The sequence below is a fragment of the Haliotis cracherodii genome, unplaced genomic scaffold, assembly GCF_022045235.1.
Source record: "Haliotis cracherodii isolate W230 unplaced genomic scaffold, xgHalCrac1.p SCAF_8, whole genome shotgun sequence".
Classification (NCBI taxonomy): Eukaryota; Metazoa; Mollusca; class Gastropoda; order Lepetellida; family Haliotidae; genus Haliotis; species Haliotis cracherodii.
The window spans coordinates 24897356-24919377 of NW_027266341.1; the positions used below are offsets into that span (position 1 = coordinate 24897356).

Below are 22022 nucleotides of genomic sequence, written 5' to 3' on the forward strand. Positions count from 1 at the left end.
GGGAGGGTCCAAAATATTAAAATCCTCTCTCAGTCAATTTTACTGCCAACAACACAACATTTGGCAAAGATCCGGGTTAGAATAGGTCTTCAGCAACCCATGCTTGCTATAAAAAGGCAACTGTGCTTGTCGTATGAGGAGACTAACGGGATTGGGTTGTCAGGCTCACTGACTTGGTTGATGTATGTCATCGTATCCCAATTTCGTGGATTGATGCTCATGATGTCAATCACTTGATTGTCTGGTCCAGACTCGATCATTTACAGACCGCCATTATAGCTGGAATGTTGCTGAGTGTGGCGTTAATCAAACAAACAATCAAAAGGATGGGGATCCAGACCCCCTTGGATCAACCTATGACTGTGCTGCACATGTGTTACATGCAAAACTTTATATACAGCTGTACTTCAAGAAACAGAGAACCCTTGACAGTGCATGTTCTGATTCAACTTCTATTGTGTAGGAGCTAATATGTATATATTATTAACCATAGGGTTCGTATGTGCACAAGTGCAAACACTTCTCATGCACCTGTGTATTGTTGATGTCATTCGAATCTTATTGTGATGTAAGGTCGGAATGACGTCACACTAGAAATGACATCATAGCTGAAAATTGTTGACATCATTCAACAAATTGTGGACAGAGGTGGTGATCAGTGCATTTTTTCTAAAGGGGAGCTCAAAAGGATTAAGGAACAAAGGGTATTAAAGAAATTATTACACTCAAATGTGTAACACTGATTTTATTAAACTCGTGTAAGAATTTATGTATTACACTCGCTCTCGCTTAGACAAACACTCACTCGTTTTGTAAAATCAGTGTGACACACATGCTCGTATAATAATCTCTATTTATGATAATGTAGCAGGAATTATCACAGTGTGTACATAACCCAAATGATCAACTCACAGTTCATCATGAAGGATAATGTAAGATACCATATTCTACATAATAAGCGCCCAGGGCGCTCTCAAAATTAGCGATAGGGGGCTCTATCAGAATATTATTTTGGTGAAAAAAAAAAAAAAACAGCTGAAAAATCATTAATTTCATGGTTTATGCTGACAGCCTGAAATGTTTATATACAACAGATATATTTTTCCAGAATTTAATTGCCCATAATTAAGGGTCCATATAACACATGATCGAGTGCGTATTAAACACGAATGTCTTGTTTGCATTGATCAATCGGAAGGGGTGCTAATTGGGATTGTTCACTTGCCAATATATCAGCAAATATCACCGTGGGCGCTTAATAGAGCGGGGCGCTTGTTACGTTGAATACGGTAAGTGTCCATAATGGCCAACTTGAAATGTCAAGTTGCAGAAAACAATCAAAATTATCAGACATGTCCAAATGCATGACAATTAGTTGTATTTTTCTTACACATATCAGTTGTGCCCTTATCGTACTTTGTCCGATCAGTTAAACAACAAAACAACTTACCTTTGAAGAGTGGACATATTCTCCAGATGGCCACGGGGCTGAGGCTGGAGAACTGACCATACGTGACCTCCATGAAGAACAGAGGGATGCCGCACAGCACCAGGAAGATGATGTAGGGGATGAAGAAGGCTCCTGGAACGAATCAGAGGTAAGTTACTGAGGAAGATGTAGAGATGTCTACAAGCCTACATCAGAGTAGCTCCCACGATTTATTGGGATTCCAACCTAATTGTCTTTGTTGTCTATTGTATAACAAACTGTTATCATCATCATCATCATCATCATCATCATCATCATCATCATTTATTGTATTCTGGCCATAGGCCCATTTACATACGATAACATATACATATATATATATATATATATATATACAATTTTGTACATGTACAAGTATAAACATGCAGACTTATATGCACAGAGATGTGCAAGTGTACAATTTTGTGAAAAATAAGTCGCATCACAACACAACAAGAAGAGATTAAAGCATTTGATTAATGAAGGCAAATAACCTCAAGAATAATTAAACATCATTTGTACAACGACAGTTGCGAAGTCGTTAACCATAATTAATGTATAGGATATTATTCTTTTGTTGCTCGTTAGATATTTCATCAAAATGGAGGAGCTTGATTAGTGTATTAATGTTTTGGGGTAGACCTTGGAAATATTTTGTTATCAGCACTACAGCAATCAAATCCAACTAAGTCATGTTCTAAATGTGGGGAGGTTACTCCTGGTCAGCACTGTACATAGTCCTGGTACTCAAAACTCACCCACATTGTGAAGCTATATCTTTTTATTACCTACGAGAACAAACATATCGGGGTTTTTAAACATCATATGTGCCCTAGGGTCATACCATGTGTGTATTGTTTCCGTCATCTGGACAGCATTGTTGATGTCATTCTCCTCTTATTGTGACATGAGGTCAGAATGACATCACACTAGAAACGACAACATAGCTGAAGATTGTTGACGTCATTCGACAAAATTGTGGTTACTCTGCTGTTACGACTGTCTGTTCTTAGAGGTAAACACTAAAATTTGTCTCTGTATGTAGACATCATCGATGATAAATAGAACATTATATTCATGTTCATGTCATACTATGTTTACAACACTCTTGCCTAAATGCCAGTATTTCGACTCTCGTGTCATAAACATAGTATGACATGAACACGAATATAATATCCTCTATATAATCTCTTAAGTAATCGGGGCGGTCGGGTACTTTAGTGGTTAGAGTTTTTCGCTCGTCACGCCGAAGACCCGGGTTCGATTCCCGACATGGGTACGATGTGTGAAGCCCATTTCTAGTGTCCCCTGCCGTGATATTGCTGGAATATTGCTAAAAGCGGCGTAAAACCATACTCACTCACTCACTCTGAAGTAATCAAATCCTACTTATTCAAGCTTTACATAAAATGGGTTTTCCTTAATTACAACTGAAGCAAACTGTAGAAATCTAGCCCCTATCCCCAACTCTACTGCATATGGTAGATGGCATTCCCTATCAGCACTAATTACAAAGATATTTGGGCAGACACTCCAAAAATGGTTTATCCAACCCTAACCTCAGAAAAGATCGATTTACATAAGGACATCAGGCCAACTTATGTAGGTACCTTTTCAAAACGAATGTTTCATATTTTTTCAACAACAGCTTTCAATGCTTTGTCTTCAACAATTTTGTTCAATAGTGATTCACAGCCACACAGACCCTGATGGCATTCATCACTGTCCGGAATATTGATTCCACCATCCCTGGGCACTGTAACTCCATCTTCCAATAATGTGTGTATACTAGTCAGTCTCAATGTCCCTAAGCCATATATTTTCCCTTCCAGCCTGCCCTAAATGTTATGCTAAGTAATGTAATGAAGCAAGTCTAGATTTTCCACATGTTCAGGGTGCCATTGTACAAAGTGATCTTAGCGCTAAGGTGATCGTAACTCCCATACCTTAACATAGACTTACGACAGTCGTAGCGCTAAGGTTGTTTTGTACAACGGCACCCTGGTCAATATCACTGACGTACAGCGCCTAAGTCTAAGCATAAATTACCAATACATTAATTATAACCTGTGCCTGAAGTGTTTCTATTTTCATAATTCGTTTTGTTACTTACACACAAAATTCTATTACCAATATGTTTATTGTTAGAGTAATTCCAAGAATGTCAGCAGTAATTTGGTGTTCATCAATCATTATTTGACAACGCTGGCAACGTTTTTGCACAGCCTTTGCTTTCAAAATAAGTTTCCACAATTAGTAGAGAAAACAATATGGAACATCTGGCACTTCAGGAAATATCAGCCATTAGGGAGTGAAACATATTGACAATTTGTGAAATCTTATACTGTACCCATAACAATAAAAATACAATATCCTGCACATTGGTAGAGCGCACTCCATGACAGTGACAGACACTCCAAAAATGGGCTTCACATATTGCACCTATGTGGGGAATCAAACCCAGCCAATGTCGTGACAAGCAAATACTTTAACCCCTAGGCTACCATACAACCCCTAATTCTTGATAAACAGAATTAAGGACCTTATGATATCGACTTGAAACTCATTTCATAACGTTTTGGAAAGTCAGCTATCTGATCAGTAAGCAGGGATTTAAGTCTTCATATACCAACAGTTGATAAAGTGTCTGGCTGGAGAGCGGAAGGTCAGTGGCGGCATTTATTATAACATTATACAGATACACTTATAGTCCGTCTTACAGACCCTGATACAAATATATATCAAATACAGCCCATGCAAGTCTATAATGTTTGGCAAGTCTAGATCACTGCAGTATCTCAAAATAAGGAGATTCACTGGGCTCCTTTTTATTATATTTTTATTAAGATAACTGAACAACGTTTTTTTTATGTAAGATGTGTTCATTTCAGAGACTAGATGTTAGTCTAATACACTTATTGAAGAATACTTTGCAGAATGGTACACACATTTATTTTTTTCCTAAGATGATTTATCATACTAAACATGGTATTTCTCATGTTAGGTAGTCAAGTGTTTACCGTAAGTGTTTGCTCATAAGCCCAAACCAGGGCCCACTTGCACAAAGCGATCTTAGTGCTAAGATGATCTTAACTCCCGTACTTTAACAAAGGCTTACAATGGTCTTAGCGCTAAGATCATTTTGTGCAAGTGGGCCCAGGTTTGATTTCTCACATGGATAGTGCGAGGTTTATATCAAGCGCAGGGATATTTTTCATCTGTTGCTAAATGTACCACCCCACCCAGCCCCACTCCTCTGGATCCACCAGTGTTAATATAAACAAAAGTGTTTTTGGGTGAAGCACTTATGAACATGGACAGGTAAGAATCAGAAACAAACCATTTTTTACCACCTGTTTCCAGTTCCCTATCTCGTGAGAGTATATCACCTGGCAGTGGAGCATGTTAATGCCACATGGTCCAAGATAAAAGGTATTATGAAAACAAATCTAAACTGTATATATTTCATCAGTATCATGACCATCAAAATACTTGAAAGTTTTATGGGAAGGTTTTTTTCAGAGACCTACAATCGAAATTCAGGGTGACATGTTTCATTTGCTTAAATGTTAATTTTGGCCAACATTTAAGCTACAGGTAAGAAGCTTTCATCTTGACTTAAGAAACCAATTGTTTTTCACAAATTTTTATATAACAACCCCCCAAAAACATCAAAATATTATTTTTAGACTCTATGCTGACATCAATGTACACTTGAATCATTATTATGATGATATAATTCCTCTGTACTGAAGGCATATCTTACACTGAAGCAGTCGTCTTGGATGTACAATAAGATTTCCCCCAAGTCCACTGATGAAATTTACTTCCTAAACAGCTGACATCAAAACACAGAAATAGTCTATGATGCAACAAGACAAAGAAATGCTTTGTGTGAAAAGAGATTGATGGTAGCATGTCACGTATTCCTTACACTATACTTGCACAAGTCTCTAAGAATATTATTATCAGTTTAAATCATAGTTCCTAGGTTATATGAATAATAAGAACAGGTTGTCCCTATAAATGCCGACATCCTGCCCTGTCCGCTTATCTAGGCTTGTCTATTATATGGATAGAATTACTATATGTCCATGTACTTATCATTCAGTGCAGCCTTGGAGGAAGGCTATCTTGACAAATGCTATGTGGAACCTGTAATTGGTTATCCAGAAGGGAGAGAATACAGACACAATCAGTAGTGCATGTAAAAATGGAGATACAAATGTTTGGGTTAAATATAATTTGCCTTGTAGTTGAAGGAATTAAGTCAGAGAATGTTAACCTATAAATTTCATATCCTATAAAATGTAAATATTAGGTGTTTATTTAAATTGTTTAACCTTTAGAGCAGATAAAAACTCATGGTTCATGTAACAACCCTTAGGCAAGCGACTTTGTTCGAAATGTGCCTCTGTTCACCCAGCAGTTTGTGGGTACCCGGTAGGATGAGATGGTAATGTGGCTGTTAACCTTCAAGCGCCTCACAGGCAGCTTGGGGTGTATACTCCCCAGGGAGCTGAGAATGAAAATCGAGTGCTCACTGATCCATTGACCGGGTAATAATAGTGTAGCGCTATGAGCATCCACTTGGTGAATGGAATCTGGCGCATTATAAATGCACTTATTATCATTAACAGAGTCTCTAGTATTAGTTTTGAAATTAGTAAACCAGGCCTCGATTTAAGGAAGTTGATCGAACCTGCACCAGGTGCATGTTGACATGAAAACCAAGTTGCACCAAAAAAAACCATCAAATCTCTGATGACTGGTCATGATTTTACATAAATTTATGACCTATTGGTTGTAAAACATGAGAGGACATATGTACATAATCTTGAAGTACCCACTTTGATGACTTGATATTACATGACAAATTACACATACCGTATTCGACGTAATATGCGCCCCGCTCTAATAAGTGCCCACAGCGACATTTGCTAATATTTTGGCTTGTGAACAATCCCAATTAGTCCCCTTTCCGATTGATCAAGGTACACAATACTTATTTATTCGCGTATAATACGCACTCGTGTGTTATATGCACTCTTAATTATGGGCAATTAAATTCTGGAAAATATATCTCTCATATATAAACATTTCAGGCTGTCAGCATAAACGACGAAATTTATCTTTCAACTCTTTTTTTTCGACAAAATAATATTCCAGTAAGAGCCTCCTATTTCTAATTTTGAGAGCGCCCTGGGCGCTTATTACGTCGAATACGGTAACACAGAAGTTAGTGGTGCAGTATAGTACATGAAGTTTAGAGGTTTTGAGTGTGTTCAAAGATCGATGTTGTGTCGACATGTAAGGTTAGAAACACAAGTTAATGTTTTTACATTAACTTGGTGCATACTGACATAAATATTAGATTGAACTTTTCACTAATAGGGTGCCGGGGCGGTCGGGTAGCCTAGTGGTTAAAGCGTTGGCTTTCTACTCTTATTGTGACATGAGGTCGGAATGACATCACACTAAAAACGACAACATAGCTGAAGATTGTTGACGTCATTCGACAAAATTGTGGTTACTCTGCTGTTACGACTGTCTATTCTTAGAGGTAAACACTAAAATTTGTCTCTGTATGTAGACATCATCAGTGATAAATAGAACATTATATTCATGTTCATGTCATACTATGTTTACAACACTCTTGCCTAAATGCCAGTATTTCGACTCTCAGGTCATAAACATAGTATGACATGAACACGAATATAATATCCTCTATATAATCTCTTAAGTAATCGGGGCGGTCGGGTACTTTAGTGGTTAGAGTTTTTCGCTCGTCACGCCGAAGACCCGTGTTCGATTCCCGACATGGGTACGATGTGTGAAGCCCATTTCTGGTGTCCCCTGCCGTGATATTGCTGAAATATTGCTAAAAGCGGCGTAAAACCATACTCACTCACTAATAGGTTGCACTGATGCATGTTTTATATAGTTAAATCAAGCCCTCTATAAAAGTACCTAATCATATTTAAATAAAAAGTCAGTGTTAAACGTTTGAGGGGAAAAGCAACTTAACTGTCATTAAATCTCATTTAAAAAAAACCATTCCTACATGTCATGATGATCAAGAAAGAATTTTGGAAGGTCAACAAATGCATGTATACGTTTGGGGTCACCTTGACACCAGTGGAAAATCTCCAGACGGAAACCTAATCATAATTGACCAGTTGCTAGGCTTCAAGCTGTTGCTGATCTTAAGAATAAAAGTAATCCATATTATTTTTGTAGCAAACTTAGCTGTAAATGCCCATTCTCTCTCAATGCCATCTTTGTATTTGGTTAGCTCTAGTGTTAATCAATACCAGCATCCATCGTCATCATCTACAGTACTGACAGCACAGCTGTACAGTAGTGTGTGGGTGTGGACGTGGGTGTGTGTGTGGGTCAGCAAAACTCCAACGATATGACGCTGGCCAGACAATCTATAATCAATATTGGGCATAAACAATCCATGCCATTAGGATACAATCAACTAAGTCACTGAGTCTGCAACGTATTTAACAGGTTTTTACCGGTAAAATTAGGCTTGGACCGGTAATTCATGTAACTGCCTGTCTCTGCATGTGGACCGGCAAACACCTTATAAATCTCTTTCGTTGAGCAAAACATCGGCAATATTCAAATAAGTATATTTTCAAAACGAAGTCAGCTTGTCTGTTACCATCAGGGTTTCCCCATGTCTATTTTAAGCAGGGAAATAACATTTCGCTTTGCTGCGATGTTAAATATATATTTGTAGCGACTTAGTCTCGAAATATTTAACAACAAAAAGAGAGGAATTGTGACTTTTTGTGAATGACGTGTAGATCTAATTACGGTAAGTTATTTCAGAGATGATGTCATTGCAATGAACATGATGTTGAAAGAATTAAAAAACCTGCTGATTTTCATACATCTATTTTATATGACAGCAGCAGGACTGGCAGTTTCAAAAGCCGGCAGGGAGACTGGTCTGACTACCCGATCCAGTTAGTTGCCTCTTACAGGCTCACACAAACACAAATATGACCCTGTTCAACACTGCCAGTGTTCTCAATGAAAAACACATTAAGGCTGACATTGTTAACATGAGCTGAAAACACTTCATCCTGGAATCATGTGACGGAAGTATTTTTCATTTCACAACGACTTGCTTTCAAACCCTTGTGAATATTTTTAAGTGATTGTGAGTTGTACGATGTTAAATTGAATCACGGGGTATTCTAAAACACTCAGTAAAGTATTTCAGGTTTCAAACACTTTTCTCACAATGCATCTGAAAATGTGTCATTGTCTAGCTTCATCCACAGGGAGACGGTCGGGTAGCCTAATGGTTTAAGCGTTTGCTCGTCACGCCGAAGGCCCGATTCCCAACATGGGTACAATGTGTGAAGCCCATTTCTGGTATCCCCCGCGGTGATTTTGCTGGAATATTGTGCTAAAAGCGACGTAAAACCTCACTCACTCATCCACAGGACTAAGTAACTGATATTCTGAGAGTTTGTGGGTAAAAACTATTAGTTGCTTGGTCTTCTGCTTCATATTAACTAATATACATTATTAACCCAGACAAATAAACATCCTGTTTTAAAAATAATGAAATGCACAAACTCAAAAGAACCCATTTTCCTCATAATTTAAACACCTTATGATAAGAAATTCAATTATGAAAGCACATAAATAGAACTTCCACTGTGCATCTGCAAAACCGATCCTTTCCTCGTCTTTATCACATCCTGTAATACTTCCTCCACATTACCATATAACAATCAGGCTATGTCAATACAATCATGACAGGCAGTTTCGAAATCTTTTGTTAGAAGTAAACTACTCTCAGAACCATCTTTGATCTTCAATTCTATAGTGATATTATGGGTATCAATGTACAATCAACCCTTGATAGGACCCACACCCACCCACATTCCTTACACCCACTGGCCAACAAAGCCTGAGTTTCTGAAATCTGTTGACCCTTGATAGTCTTCACCTCTTCCGGCTTAAACTATCATCTCTCAGCTTACAATTTGAGATAAGCCTTTCCCTACCATGTGCGCCCAAAGGGGCAGTAGGATAGCCTATCTGAGTCATCTCATGCCGACTCAAGTACACAGTGAGTGAAGCTCACGTCTCCAGTTTCAACAAAACAGGATGATCGCCACTCGACTGAATGTTTCAATGAAAATCTTATCTCAGGACTTGACCTTGTCAAATCCAAAACAAACAAACAACATGTCCAACCTGCCTATTTATGGACTGATAGAGTATGTGGTTTCATGTCGTCAAAGGTCAATCTGTATGAGGAGGCCTGCAAACTGGGAAAGTTTGGGCAGATATAAGAATGGACTGACCCAAAATACACAACAGTGCAAAGTTTGGGTGGATATAAGAATGGACAAACCCAATATACACAACAGTGCAAAGTTTGGGCGGATATAAGAATGGACTGACCCAAAATACACACCAGTGCAAAATTTGGGCGGATATAAGAATGGGCTGACCCAAAATACACAACAGTGCAAAGTTTGGGCGGATAGAAGAATGGACTGACCCAATATACACAACAGTGCAAAGTTTGGGCGGATATAAGAATGGACTGACCCAAAATACACAACAGTGCAAAGTTTGGGCGGATATAAGAATGGATGTTCCCTTCAAATCAAATTCATGTCTTATTGAAGAAAGTGCCCATTTCTCTAGTGTTATAAGAACACGAGTATGAGAAAAGAAGTATGTGGGAGTGCTTGCCTAAACATACTGGAACAAGATCAGTGTTATGAGGCCTATGCAACAATAAACTTGGGCACAGTTGAAGGTGAAAGTGGGGAGGCTCTTGTCTCCAATAAATAGATTTAGGGATCCTTAGAATCCTTAGACAAATTCCTCAGAACGTCACCAGGACTGTATGTTTTATTATCTGGGTGGGGGGTGGGAAGGAATAATTAAAACTTGCTCTAATTTTGTCAGGTTTCATGTGTACGAGTATTGAAACAGCTAAGTTTACTTCTGTTTTTTCATACGGCATAAGTCATTTATTATATTCTCAATAAAGCAACCACCTCCATGGTCTAGTGGATGAAGCGTCTGCCTGGAGAGAGGAAGGTCGGTGGTTCAGTCTCCCAGAGCTACAAATAAGCTGCATATTTGCATAAAATACCCCAAAAAAATATTCAAAACCCAATTACTTTCAATTAACTTGCGTAAAGAAACGAATGCATTAAATGAAAAACTCAATTGTTTGAAAACAGCCTATGTTAATACCCAATGAAGCTTTTCCAGCATGCGTACAAAGCAGCTAATTTCCGAAACACAATTACGAGCTAATTTACTGTCCGAGTCAAGCCTGTGCTTAGAACCATTATATTTAGAACATCTTAAACATTATTTCATATTTTTTTTGAAATGTCAAAAACCTTACTTATTTTTGGGGAAAAATCAACAGAGTGCTGAATAGACGAGTGAAAAAATATTGGTTACCCAATGAAAAATGTAATAACTTAATTAAAATAGAAACCTTCAAGTAAAAACTCAATTGCTCAAAAAGTTATCTGGAGCTCTGATCTCCTGGATGTGTCATACCACAAAATGTTCAAAGATGGTACTTGTTTGTTTGTTTGTTTGTTTATATGTGGTTTAATGCTGCACTCAGCAATGTTCCAGCTATATGACAGTGGTGGTACTTGTTTGTTTGTTTGTTTGTTGTTGTTGAACGCCACACTCAGCAACATTCCAGCTGTATAACGGCGGTCTGTAAATAATCGAGTCTGGACCAGACAATCCAGTCATTGACATCATCAGCATTGATCAACGAAATTGAGATACGATGACATGCATCAACCAAGTCAGCGAGCCTGACCACCCGATCCGTTAGTTGACTCTTACGACTAGCATAGTCACCATTTATGGCAAGCATCGGTTGCGGAAGGTGGCAAGACAAGGACTGGTCTGTTTTGAGTCAGTACAGTGTGTCTGAGTGGGTCCCCTGTTAACTGTAGCATGGTATCTTAGTGGGTGGGCTCTATAGACTGCATAGATCTGCCTGCACTTTACACCCGGTATGTGAAATAATCTTGCACATGACATCAAAACCTCTTTTACCTCACCTTTCAATTGAGCCATGGGGAAAAAATAAAATATAAAAGTGAAACCGGAGTTGTGTGTACCAACTCAAGCAAAACTTAAATGTCTACATTGTCACACATCCACCACAAAATCAAGTTTAAAGGTTTAAGAAAAAAAACATAATCATGTACAAAGCTCTTTCAATGTCATTTGGGAGTCATTTTATTTGTGAGTCTGTGAATAATGAAAAATGATTTAAAACACCTTTGAGCATACACCCTACTCTCACTCCACCAACCCTACTTTCTTTTAAGCATATCTCACGTATTAAATATCTATATATTTGAAGTTATCTAGGCAATCAGGCGAATTAGGTGTATACATATTACACCACTGCAGCTCATTGATGATAGATTTTAAAATAACACATCCCAACATAAATTGCTTTGCTGATAATTCAAATTATCTTCATTGACGATAGATTATTCCAAATATAACCCCACCCAACATAAATTGCTTTGCAGATTATTCACATTATCTAGTCAAGAATGTTAAACAGAAATAATGCACACTGTATCCAATTATCATAATCCTGTGAAACTAATATATTAAATTAAATAATCCTTGTAAATTATTAATTACATTAACCATTTTTGCAGAAAAGACAATGAAATTGCCAGATACTGCAAAGGCCAACATGGGAGTAATACACAAGCTGCCCCTAAATCATGATTTTCCGTAAAATGAGCATTTACAAACACTTAAACCATTAAATTCAACTTGCCTCCACCACTCTTGTAGCACAGATAGGGAAATCGCCAGATGTTGCCGAGTCCGACTGCATACCCGATGCAGGTGAGGATGAAGTCCAACTTTCCACCCCATCCTTCCCGTCCTTGGGTGTCGAGATTGCGCTTCATCTTTTCCACGCTATTTGTACTACCAGTGGAACTGGAACTGTCGATGGCATCAAAATCGCCCTGGAAAATAGATCATAAACTATCTGGGTTTGGAAAATTACTGGAATATTATAGCCCATGTTCTGAAGGCCATCTACACCTGTTGGCAAGCTGCTGCAACTTATGCAAATTACATTATATTATTCATAATAGCCTTGTGGAAATGAAGAGAGAGGGGTTTTGAAAAAGTCACTGATTAATATGATACTATTTGTGAAATAACAGTTAGACTCACAGGTATGGGTGGTATGGTTGTATCCCATGCTAAAATATTCTGCTAAACATTTGATAGGGCCTTGGGGTTGAATTTTTTTTTATCCTGTTACAAAACTAATGGACAAAATATTATTGAATCTCTGGTGGCGCTACAGTTGAGCCTGGAAATTCCAGCCTGGACTGGCAAGGATGGAAACTGGACTTTTATATCAGTTAACACCTTTGCCTCGGGAAGATGAGCACTTCCAAACAATCAGTCTCATGCAGACCCAAACCGGACACTCGGAATATCTTTAATAACAGTGTGAACATTCTTCCAAATATTAAACAAATTGTTTCAATATAGACTTTTGATGGGGATCATATGTCACAAAAATTAATAATCAACAGCTTGATGACAGCTGATACAACAGCTGTTTCATAAATGTCAACAGAAAAAATTATATATCATTGATTATTTCCAAAATGGGATATTTCAAGATCCCTTTATCCTCACTACACAATTAAACAAGATACTCCAGCAAACAAAAGCAGCTAACGCCCAGCACATTCATCTAGGTGATCTCCGAGCCGATCTAAGAAAATGATTTTTAATAATTCTGGATATCATAATATCTAATGCTTTAGCTTTGCAAAGGTAACTTGTTTTGAACTTTTATCCCAAAGTATTTGATATTTATCAAAAGACATGAGGGTGAGATTCTATTTATCATCCAAAATATTTCTTTTAACATTTTCAGTTTGTAAACAGTAACAACCAATGCCTTGAGTGTAAGATGCAGAGCTAACTAGCTTCTGTAGCAGAGAGATAAGTGATGTCATTTGAGCGCGATGTCATGATAACTGATGACATCACAATGTTCTGCAAAGCATTGTGATGCAATTCATTGTAACAACATCTACTAGGAGATAATTATGTCTTATCTCATCCAAGGATATCTGTGGAGGTCAGTTTTGGATAATACATAGAGAATCTCACCTGAGTGCCTTTGATATCAAATATACAACACAAGTTGATAAAAGTGCAAAAAGTCCAAGGCTTGCCGAGGAGTTTTCCACTTTTATCAACGAGTGTTGAGATATTTGATATCAAAAGACACGAGGGTGAGATTTTATTAGTCATCCAATATCATTCTTTCAACTTTTTCAGTTTGTAGACAGCAATAAGCAGTGTCTTAAGTGTTAAAAGTCCTGCTAACAGCTTCAGTAGCAGAGCCATTAGTGATGTCATTTGATTGTGACGACATTGGTCACAATGGTCAGCAAAGTGTTGTGATGCAATTTCATTGCAGTAATATCTACAAAGTAGATATTGCTTGATCTCACCCAAGCATATCTCCTGTGGGAGACAGTTTTGGATGACAAATTGTGCCATCATATAAGGCTAAACATAGGTACATGTACATATACACCAATATGCCATATGGCACAACAATAACTTGTGAAATACAATTAGCTGACAGCATTCATGTTTTCAGGCAATTGTTTAATCAACACATTTATTAAATTCTTTACACAGCAGAACAAGTGTTGAGTGTTGAATCACCATTAACCAGAGATCATGATATATGGTTCTCACTTCAATTAAGTGTTCTGTTACAACAGGATGGATACTCCTTGTACTAGACGCCAAGCGCCAATGGCAGGTTTAAGATCACAGTGTTACAGTTCAAATAGGGAGAACCAGGGGTCCGGAAAATATAAAATCCCAATCGGGACAAGTTTCTTCTGGCGTTATAATGTAAAACTGACGAGAAGTGTACTTAGCATGAGTGAAATGGATAAACATGAAAAATGGTAAATATATGAACAAGAACTAGTCTTCTCTTGGTTAAGTTAATCTTTGAACCATATTTTTCAGCTTGGAACACTCGGAAAAATAAACACGAGAGACTCCAAGTCTCACTTAATTTAATATAATCATATAAAAACATTACATAACACTAACCGCAAAAAGCCCATCATATTTGTGTCTATTTAGACATGCCAGTTTTTCGATACTTATTTTCAGTCACACAATCAGGTAATTTTCAAAAAAAGGCTCACTTAATTTCATATAATAGCCAAAATCATATAAAAAAATTATATAACAGCAAAAAGCCTATCATGTATACATGTGTCTAAACAGACATGACAGTTTTTCGATACTTATTTTCAGTCAAACATTCAGGTAATTTTCCAAAAAATATTTTCCCATCAGAGAGATTACTTACATCAACCTACCTTTGTAAATAGTGGATCTGATATAATACTCATGCAACATGGCGCCTCGATACCAGCATCAGAAATAAATATTCATGAGAAAACTTTCCATTGCTACATATCCATTGACCCTGCATTGTTGGCGAAATATTCCAAAACTACAAAACCCTGGAACCACCTGGTCACAACCAGTTCCCAAAAGCTCCACCTGGCATTAAATTCACATTTACTGCCTCATTACTGTTTCAGTGCAAATCAGATACCAGGCAAAATCATGTGCTTGATGAATACAAAAATATTCTTTCGAGTTATTTATATGCAGGGACATGGCTCGCTTACGGAGTAGTTGCCAGGCAACTAGTGACCAGAATATGTGCAGGAGCATCAGCACTATTTTCACAATTCACTTCACAACCGACCCGTAAAGATTCGGGGTAAAAATAGGTCTTCAGCAACCCAAGCTTGCCATATGAGGTGACTGACTATGCTTGTCGTAAGAGTCACTAATGGTGATGCATGTCATCGTATACTTATTGCGTGGATCGATGTTCATGATGTCAATCACTGGATTGTCTGTTCCAGACTCGATTATTTACAGACCGCCATCATATAGCTGGAATATAGCAGAGTGCTGTGTTAAACCGCAACAAACAAACTTCACAACTTGACAGGAGAATTCTATACTCAACACCAAAGTTTCAGATGATGAATAGTTTGGGAGATATTTTAATGAAATTGTCTGCTCTGTCTACACTACAAAAAAATATCCCCAAATATCCATGATCCATAACATATTTTGTCCAGTATGTGATGAAATGTGCCTATTCTGCCAAATTTTAGTTGTTTTTCTCTGCCTAGTAATAGGGGGCACGGGGTGGATCAGTCGTCCAAGGCGCCATGATTCACTCTGCAGAGTTGCGTCCCTTGGGCACGCCAGAAACCTATGATTGTAGGTTCGAATCCCAGTTCGCCCAATTATGTTTCTAGGTTTGTCAGCACCATACCCAAGCTCGTGGGTTTCACCGCAGTGGTAAACGTCTGAGACCTGCATCACTTAAGGTTTTCCTCCCACATTAAGCTGACACACTGTGATATAACTGGAATATTGTTAAAAGCGGTGTTAAACCCAACTCACTCACTCACTCTGCCCAGTGTTCAAGAAAACTGTAGACACAAGAATTTAGAGCCATTCTATTTTATAGGTTATGTTTCTGTTAATAATTGTTTTGTAAATGGCATTTAGTTGGGTTTAATGCTATTTTGAATTGTTTCAAAGTTTTATCAACTTTTTTGATAGCCACAACAGTTAGTTGCTGTGAAGATGTGACAAGTTTATCTAAGAACTTATTTTTAACTGACTATTCTAGCCAACAAGAATATAGTTTTATAAGTGAACAAAAAATATCCGCCACATTAACTGTATTATTCAGAGACCATTGTAGATTGTGCCTTTCACAACATTAATTTTCCAATGGCACACATGAATATTCATAAGCCATGATGGTGCATAAATTAACTCTTAATTAAACAGTTATTCACTATGACAAAATAGGATCAGCGCGGAACATCAAGGATCACACTTGGATCACTCACTAAAACGAAAATGTTCACTCTGTATACCAGAGCATTTCTACTCTCTGGATACTCCCAATTTGTCAGTCAAGTGAACCATGAACTTACCTATTGTCATGAATAGAATACTGTATCTCCTCAATTAAAAGCACCCAGATTTTCTTTCTTTCAGCCAATCTTTACCCCCAGCATTTAACCCCAATGATAATACTTTGCATAAAAAATACCCCAGCATTTATTCAAGCCCTGTGTTTATTCAAGGAAATACGGTAAATATTCACAATGTTGCCTATATTCAGGCAATGAGCAATATCACACACTGTATCTACTCTTACATCCATTCAATATGAATACTATTCGTTTCATTGTCTACAGTGTTTGCATAGAACTTCTGACTAACACCCGGCCACACCCCTGCATACAAGTGAACTCACCCAAACAGATGGCCTGTACAAGGAATATTACCAGGAGCAAGGAACTGACAACTTCTGATGGTGGGAGTGAAAAGGGGGTGTGGCAACTAGGAATGCCCATGTGGTTGCCCCCACAAAACCAATTGTATTTTTGTCTACCTCTCCCTGCCCACCCTACACCTTCTCCCTCAAACTCCCTCTCATAGAAATGACTGGCAATTTTTTTATAAATAAATATATTTAAACATGGCCACATGTTTCTTGAACATTTAACAGACTCTAGCAATTGTAACACGTTCAAAACCATGTTTAGATGAGTTCTCACTAAAATTTTCTAAAATGTGACTTTTAGATGAAGATCCAAATTAAACGAACAATTTTCAAACCATAAAATAACTCAATAATATAGGAGTGAATTTTACCACGTGCGCTATTATCCAGAGTTAGTAGAGCGAGACAAACCCTACCCAAAAACTACCTAATAGGATGAAAGCAAAGGCGGGACCCTAACCCAAGGCTAGTCAACAGGGTCCTTATCTGAAGAAGCTCGCAAAGAGGTGAAAACTGCAATGAATTCCTTTGGTAAAAGAGGTTAGTGTAAGACAGCGGTTAAGCTATACTGAACAGCGTTTGGGAAGCTTTATCGTGCGGCCACTGGAAATGATTCAGCCACAGGATCATATAACTAATAATTATAATGAACAAATTCTCAAAAATCTCGTTGGCTTCGGCCACGTCTGCGGGTTTGTTTGTTAATATTTTTAGTTAAATAGTCCTGTGATTCAAGTGAGATTCAATCTATCCCGCTCCCCTCACCTCTTTGCCCCTCTCTCAACGCATAGCGGAGCACCAGCTGCTGTTTTTCATAATCATAGACCATCGCGCCAAAACGCACCATGTCTACGCGAAAACATAATTATATGTCGGTCACATGTGGACAGCCGATATTGTTATACGAATCACGTATGTTCTTTTGTATTTATGCCAACATAAAATTAACACTGTAACTTACAATAGATGTCCTCTATAGTTAGGAAATTGATGATATATAAAAATATTGTTCTATAACATTCTAGCGCGAATTCCATCCTTTTTTTCATTAATGCTCTAATACCAGCATTGTCTAGCTGCGTTTCAAATGATTAACACAGAAAAACGAAATTTTTCTTACCTTTTTATCGCTTTTCATTTTGAAAAATGACTGATTCCAAATTTGGAATTCGCAGGAAACAAGTAAACTTGCAGAGCAAACCGCTTTCACGTCGTCAAGCCACGAGCGCTTGTATCCCAATATGCTTCCAACGATTTAGCGGCAACGGGGCATCGGCTGTAGGAATGATCCATTATTTTTCGGAAGGGGGGTTCTGCGTAACCTTGACTCGCGTGTAGGAAAATTTTAGGCTTGTTATTGAGCCCCTCGTTAATTCAGTGCGTAATTCATGGAAGTTTTCTTTATTAACCCATATGACAATTTCACATCTGGTACTGGTGTTAGTTTGAATACAACGGTCAACTTCTTATAATTTTTTATTGTGTTTTTTTAATATCGTGACTAGTATTTAATTCCAATAATATAGAAAATTGTAAACATAATTTATAAACTATTATATAAAACTAGAAACACACACACACACACACACACACAAAGAATTGATTATATCAGTGTTGCTATTGGTAGGACAACATGGTATAAAGAGGAAGTATATAGATTTGTTGTGACAACAGTGACCATTTGTAAAGCAGACCACGAGACAACCAAGACAATCTGGGGCGGTAGTTGTTTTCAATAAATTTGGCGTAGCATTCGAAATATTAAGCTGATTCCCGATTTTCGAGCCCTCAGAAACATTTTAGTCGCTCAAGGAGTCTTTGCAAAAGAGTTTTCACTCGCCCGTTTTTAAACACTGTGTAATAAAGAAACATTTACACATGAATGTATTGTTTTAATATATAGAGAGAAGTGGAAACAAAACCAACAAACCCCTACGTTCCATCTACACCCCTTCACTCTCTCCCTATCCATTAAGTCTCCTCTCTTCTCTCACTTCCTCTGTCCCCCCCCTCTCTCTCCCTATTCATTAAGTCCCTCTCTTCTCTCCCAATTCATACAGCCCCCCCCCCTTCTCTCACTTCCTCTGTCTCCCCCTCTCTCTCCCTATTCATTAAGTTCCCCCTCTCCTCTCTCTCTTCCTCTGTATCCCTCTCTTCTCTCCCTATTCATTAAGTCCCCCCTCTCCTCTCTTTTCCCCTCTCTCTCCCTATTCATTAAGTCCCCCTCTCCTCTCTCACTTCCTGTCCCCCCCCCTCTCTCTCCCTATTCATTAAGTCCCTCTCTTCTCTCACAATTCATAAAGCCCCACCCCCACCCTCCCTCTTCTCTTTCTCTCACTTCCTGTCTCCCCCTCTCTCCCTATTCATTAAGTCCCTCTCTTCTCTCCCTATCCATTAAGTCCCTCCCTTCTCTCTCTCTTCCTCTGTCTCCCTATTCATTAAGTCTGGTTGTTAAGTGAAACATGAAATAATTCTATATGTAGCATTACTTTTCATAATGATATTTACATGATGGGACCCTTTCTCTGTCGATTTCATGTGAAATGAAAATCTGACCACTTACCATTCCAGCTCAACAGGACTTGACCGCCCGTCGCTTTTTTGAAAATATGAGGCTTAACTGTTATGCAGAGACGATGTACCGACACCCACATCAGGGTCCGGGGGGCATGTCTGGATGCATGTGCCCCCCGGCGTGGATCAGTAATAATACTTTCCGCGGATACCCGTTAATTATCTCGGGCCACACGGATGAAATTACTATCTATTAAGGTGAAACCGCATGTATGCTAAGTTGTGGTGGAGGGCATGTGAGGACATCTGTAACTTCACTGACGCCGCCCGCAGCGGTTATATAATGTGCTACTTTGGAGAGAGAGAGAGAGAGAGAGAGAGAGAGAGAGAGCGAGAGAGAGGGAGAGTAGGGAAGAAGAGAGGGAGAGTAGGGAAGGAGAAGAGAGGGAGGTGGGAAGCGGAGGGGAGGAGAGGGAAGAAACAGCGAAGAAGCGACGGGAAGGAGACGAGACGGGGGGGGGGGGGGGGGGGGGGGGGGGGGGGGGGGGGGGAGGGGGGGAGGAGACGGTGTGCGATATAGTCGCTTAACCCAAGCCAGTGGCTAGCTAAGTTTAAGGTCGGGCTAAAGATTCTGAAATGAGTTTTGATGGTAATGAGTAACTGTTTAAGCGTTTAGCATGTTGCGATGAACTTGGGCTGCAACCATTTTTGAAGACATTACTCTGACTACGCTAGGCAATGCAGATTCACTTTCAGACTTTCAGATCAGTACTGTGATACTAATACCATCTTGCCACTGGATTCAAATATAATATCTGACTCATGTTTTGCAATTTGGGTTTACTTTATTAACTTTGCAGAATCAAATTTCTGGAAAATAAACTCGCATACTAAAGTGAAATTTGAAACTGGCTAGTATAACTTTTAAGGCTAACCAGCCCACCTCGCCAGAAGAATGTTGAGACTGTTGTTGTTGTTGTTGCAGTTTCCTCTTTCCCACTTCCTTATATATATAAATAAATACCCTGATATTTCAATAACTCTAAACTTTAAACAATTTGAGAGAAAATCACGACACAATGATACCTTGTCCTACTAAACTATATCTGACCTCCAGATTACCAGCATGTCTCTTTTTTATTTCGAACGAGACAGTCAGTTTATTAAAGTGTCGTATATCAGCACAGAAATAAAATACACACTGAAGGGAAAGCTTAAAGTGACACTGGCCATGCTGGCATTGACTGCATGTAGAATTACATAAAACAGGACCAAATACACGGGCATTCTAAAGAATATATACATGCACAATGCATGCAGAGAACAATTTATATATATCCATATCATACACAGACTGCATAGACCCATAGACCCAACACAGACTACGAACAACTAACACAGACCCTGATCACCGAACACGTGTCAGCGGCTGGTTTGAGCCGTGCAACCTCGATCGGCTTGAAACCAGCGGCGGCGTGTTTGTTCTGGTATCGTTTCTTTCATTGTTTGCTGATCCACAGTTTTATCAGAGACGTGGTGGGTTAGGTTCAGCCATATTCCAGCTATATCACTTCGGCTTGTAAATAATAACGTCTGGACCGGGCAATCCAGTGATTAAAGCACGAACAACGATCCACGTAATCGGGGTATGCTGACGTATGGATTTTACGCCACTTTTAGCAATATTCCAGCAATATTATGGCGGGCGACACCCAAAATGGGCTTCACACTTTGTACCAATGTGTTGAATAGAGCCCTGGGTCTAGATTTTTGAAACGATCTTAGCTACGATTAATGTTAACAACTTACGTTCAAAGATAAGCAATCGTAACTCTGACAGAGAACTCATTTGTGTTAGAGATTTGAAAAAAACGGGGTGTTTCCCAATGACGTCACGGGGATTTCCCAGCCGCTGACAATTAACAACATGGAGAAGTGACACGGAATTCATGATCACATTGTCAGGTACCATTGTTTAACACGCAGCTATTTGAGTGAAATTCTGTACAATCCTACATAATTATGTCCTACATCTAGACGTTTTGTTCTTATGATAAAAGATGTCATGACTACCAGAACACAAATAGCACTCGCATGCTGTGCAAAGACATTTTTCAAAACCAATACATGTTATAATCAATAAGTGTAATGTTACCACACTATAGCTATTAAAATTAAAATATTGTGCAAAAAGATTCTTCACCATTTCCCCTTCAAATGGTCCACTCGCGAGCGCGCAGAAATTTATGTGGACATATTGCGTACAAAGTCAAGGACGAAAGTAAGGGACGTTACTCTAAATGACAATGACTAGACCTTTGATCGAACAGCAGACATTCAACATTTAAGATGCGTGTTCAAGTCTGATGTTACATGATGTATACTGGATTCATAATTCTTTTCAAAATTTAAAAGCGACACTAATTTTCGTTCGCAAAGAGAGATAATTTTGGAATTGTGAAGGTATGTTGTCTCATGGAACTCGCCCCAAGTTAACGTGAACATACATATAATGTAGTCCTTTTCTATCCTTTTAAATTAAGTAGAGCTAATAAACTGATTTGTCTGTTTCATTTA

General features: G+C 38.5%; 2 protein-coding genes across 2 annotated transcripts in view; both read right to left on the minus strand.

The window, feature by feature from the left end:
- The window catches only part of LOC139449410 (sodium- and chloride-dependent glycine transporter 1-like), a 56254-nt gene extending 38069 nt beyond the window's left edge, over positions 1-18185 (minus strand). Inside the window, exons 1-3 of the mRNA XM_071230779.1 lie at positions 18052-18185; positions 12303-12498; positions 1451-1582 (exon numbers count right to left, since the gene is read on the minus strand). Of these exons, the coding sequence (XP_071086880.1) occupies positions 1451-1582; positions 12303-12498; positions 18052-18069 (346 nt within the window). The 5' untranslated portion in view covers positions 18070-18185. The remainder of the gene's footprint in view (positions 1-1450; positions 1583-12302; positions 12499-18051) is intronic.
- Positions 1-22022, minus strand: part of LOC139449932 (neuronal membrane glycoprotein M6-a-like) — a 242031-nt gene that overhangs the window by 152117 nt on the left and 67892 nt on the right. The gene's annotated exons all lie outside the window — the stretch shown is intronic.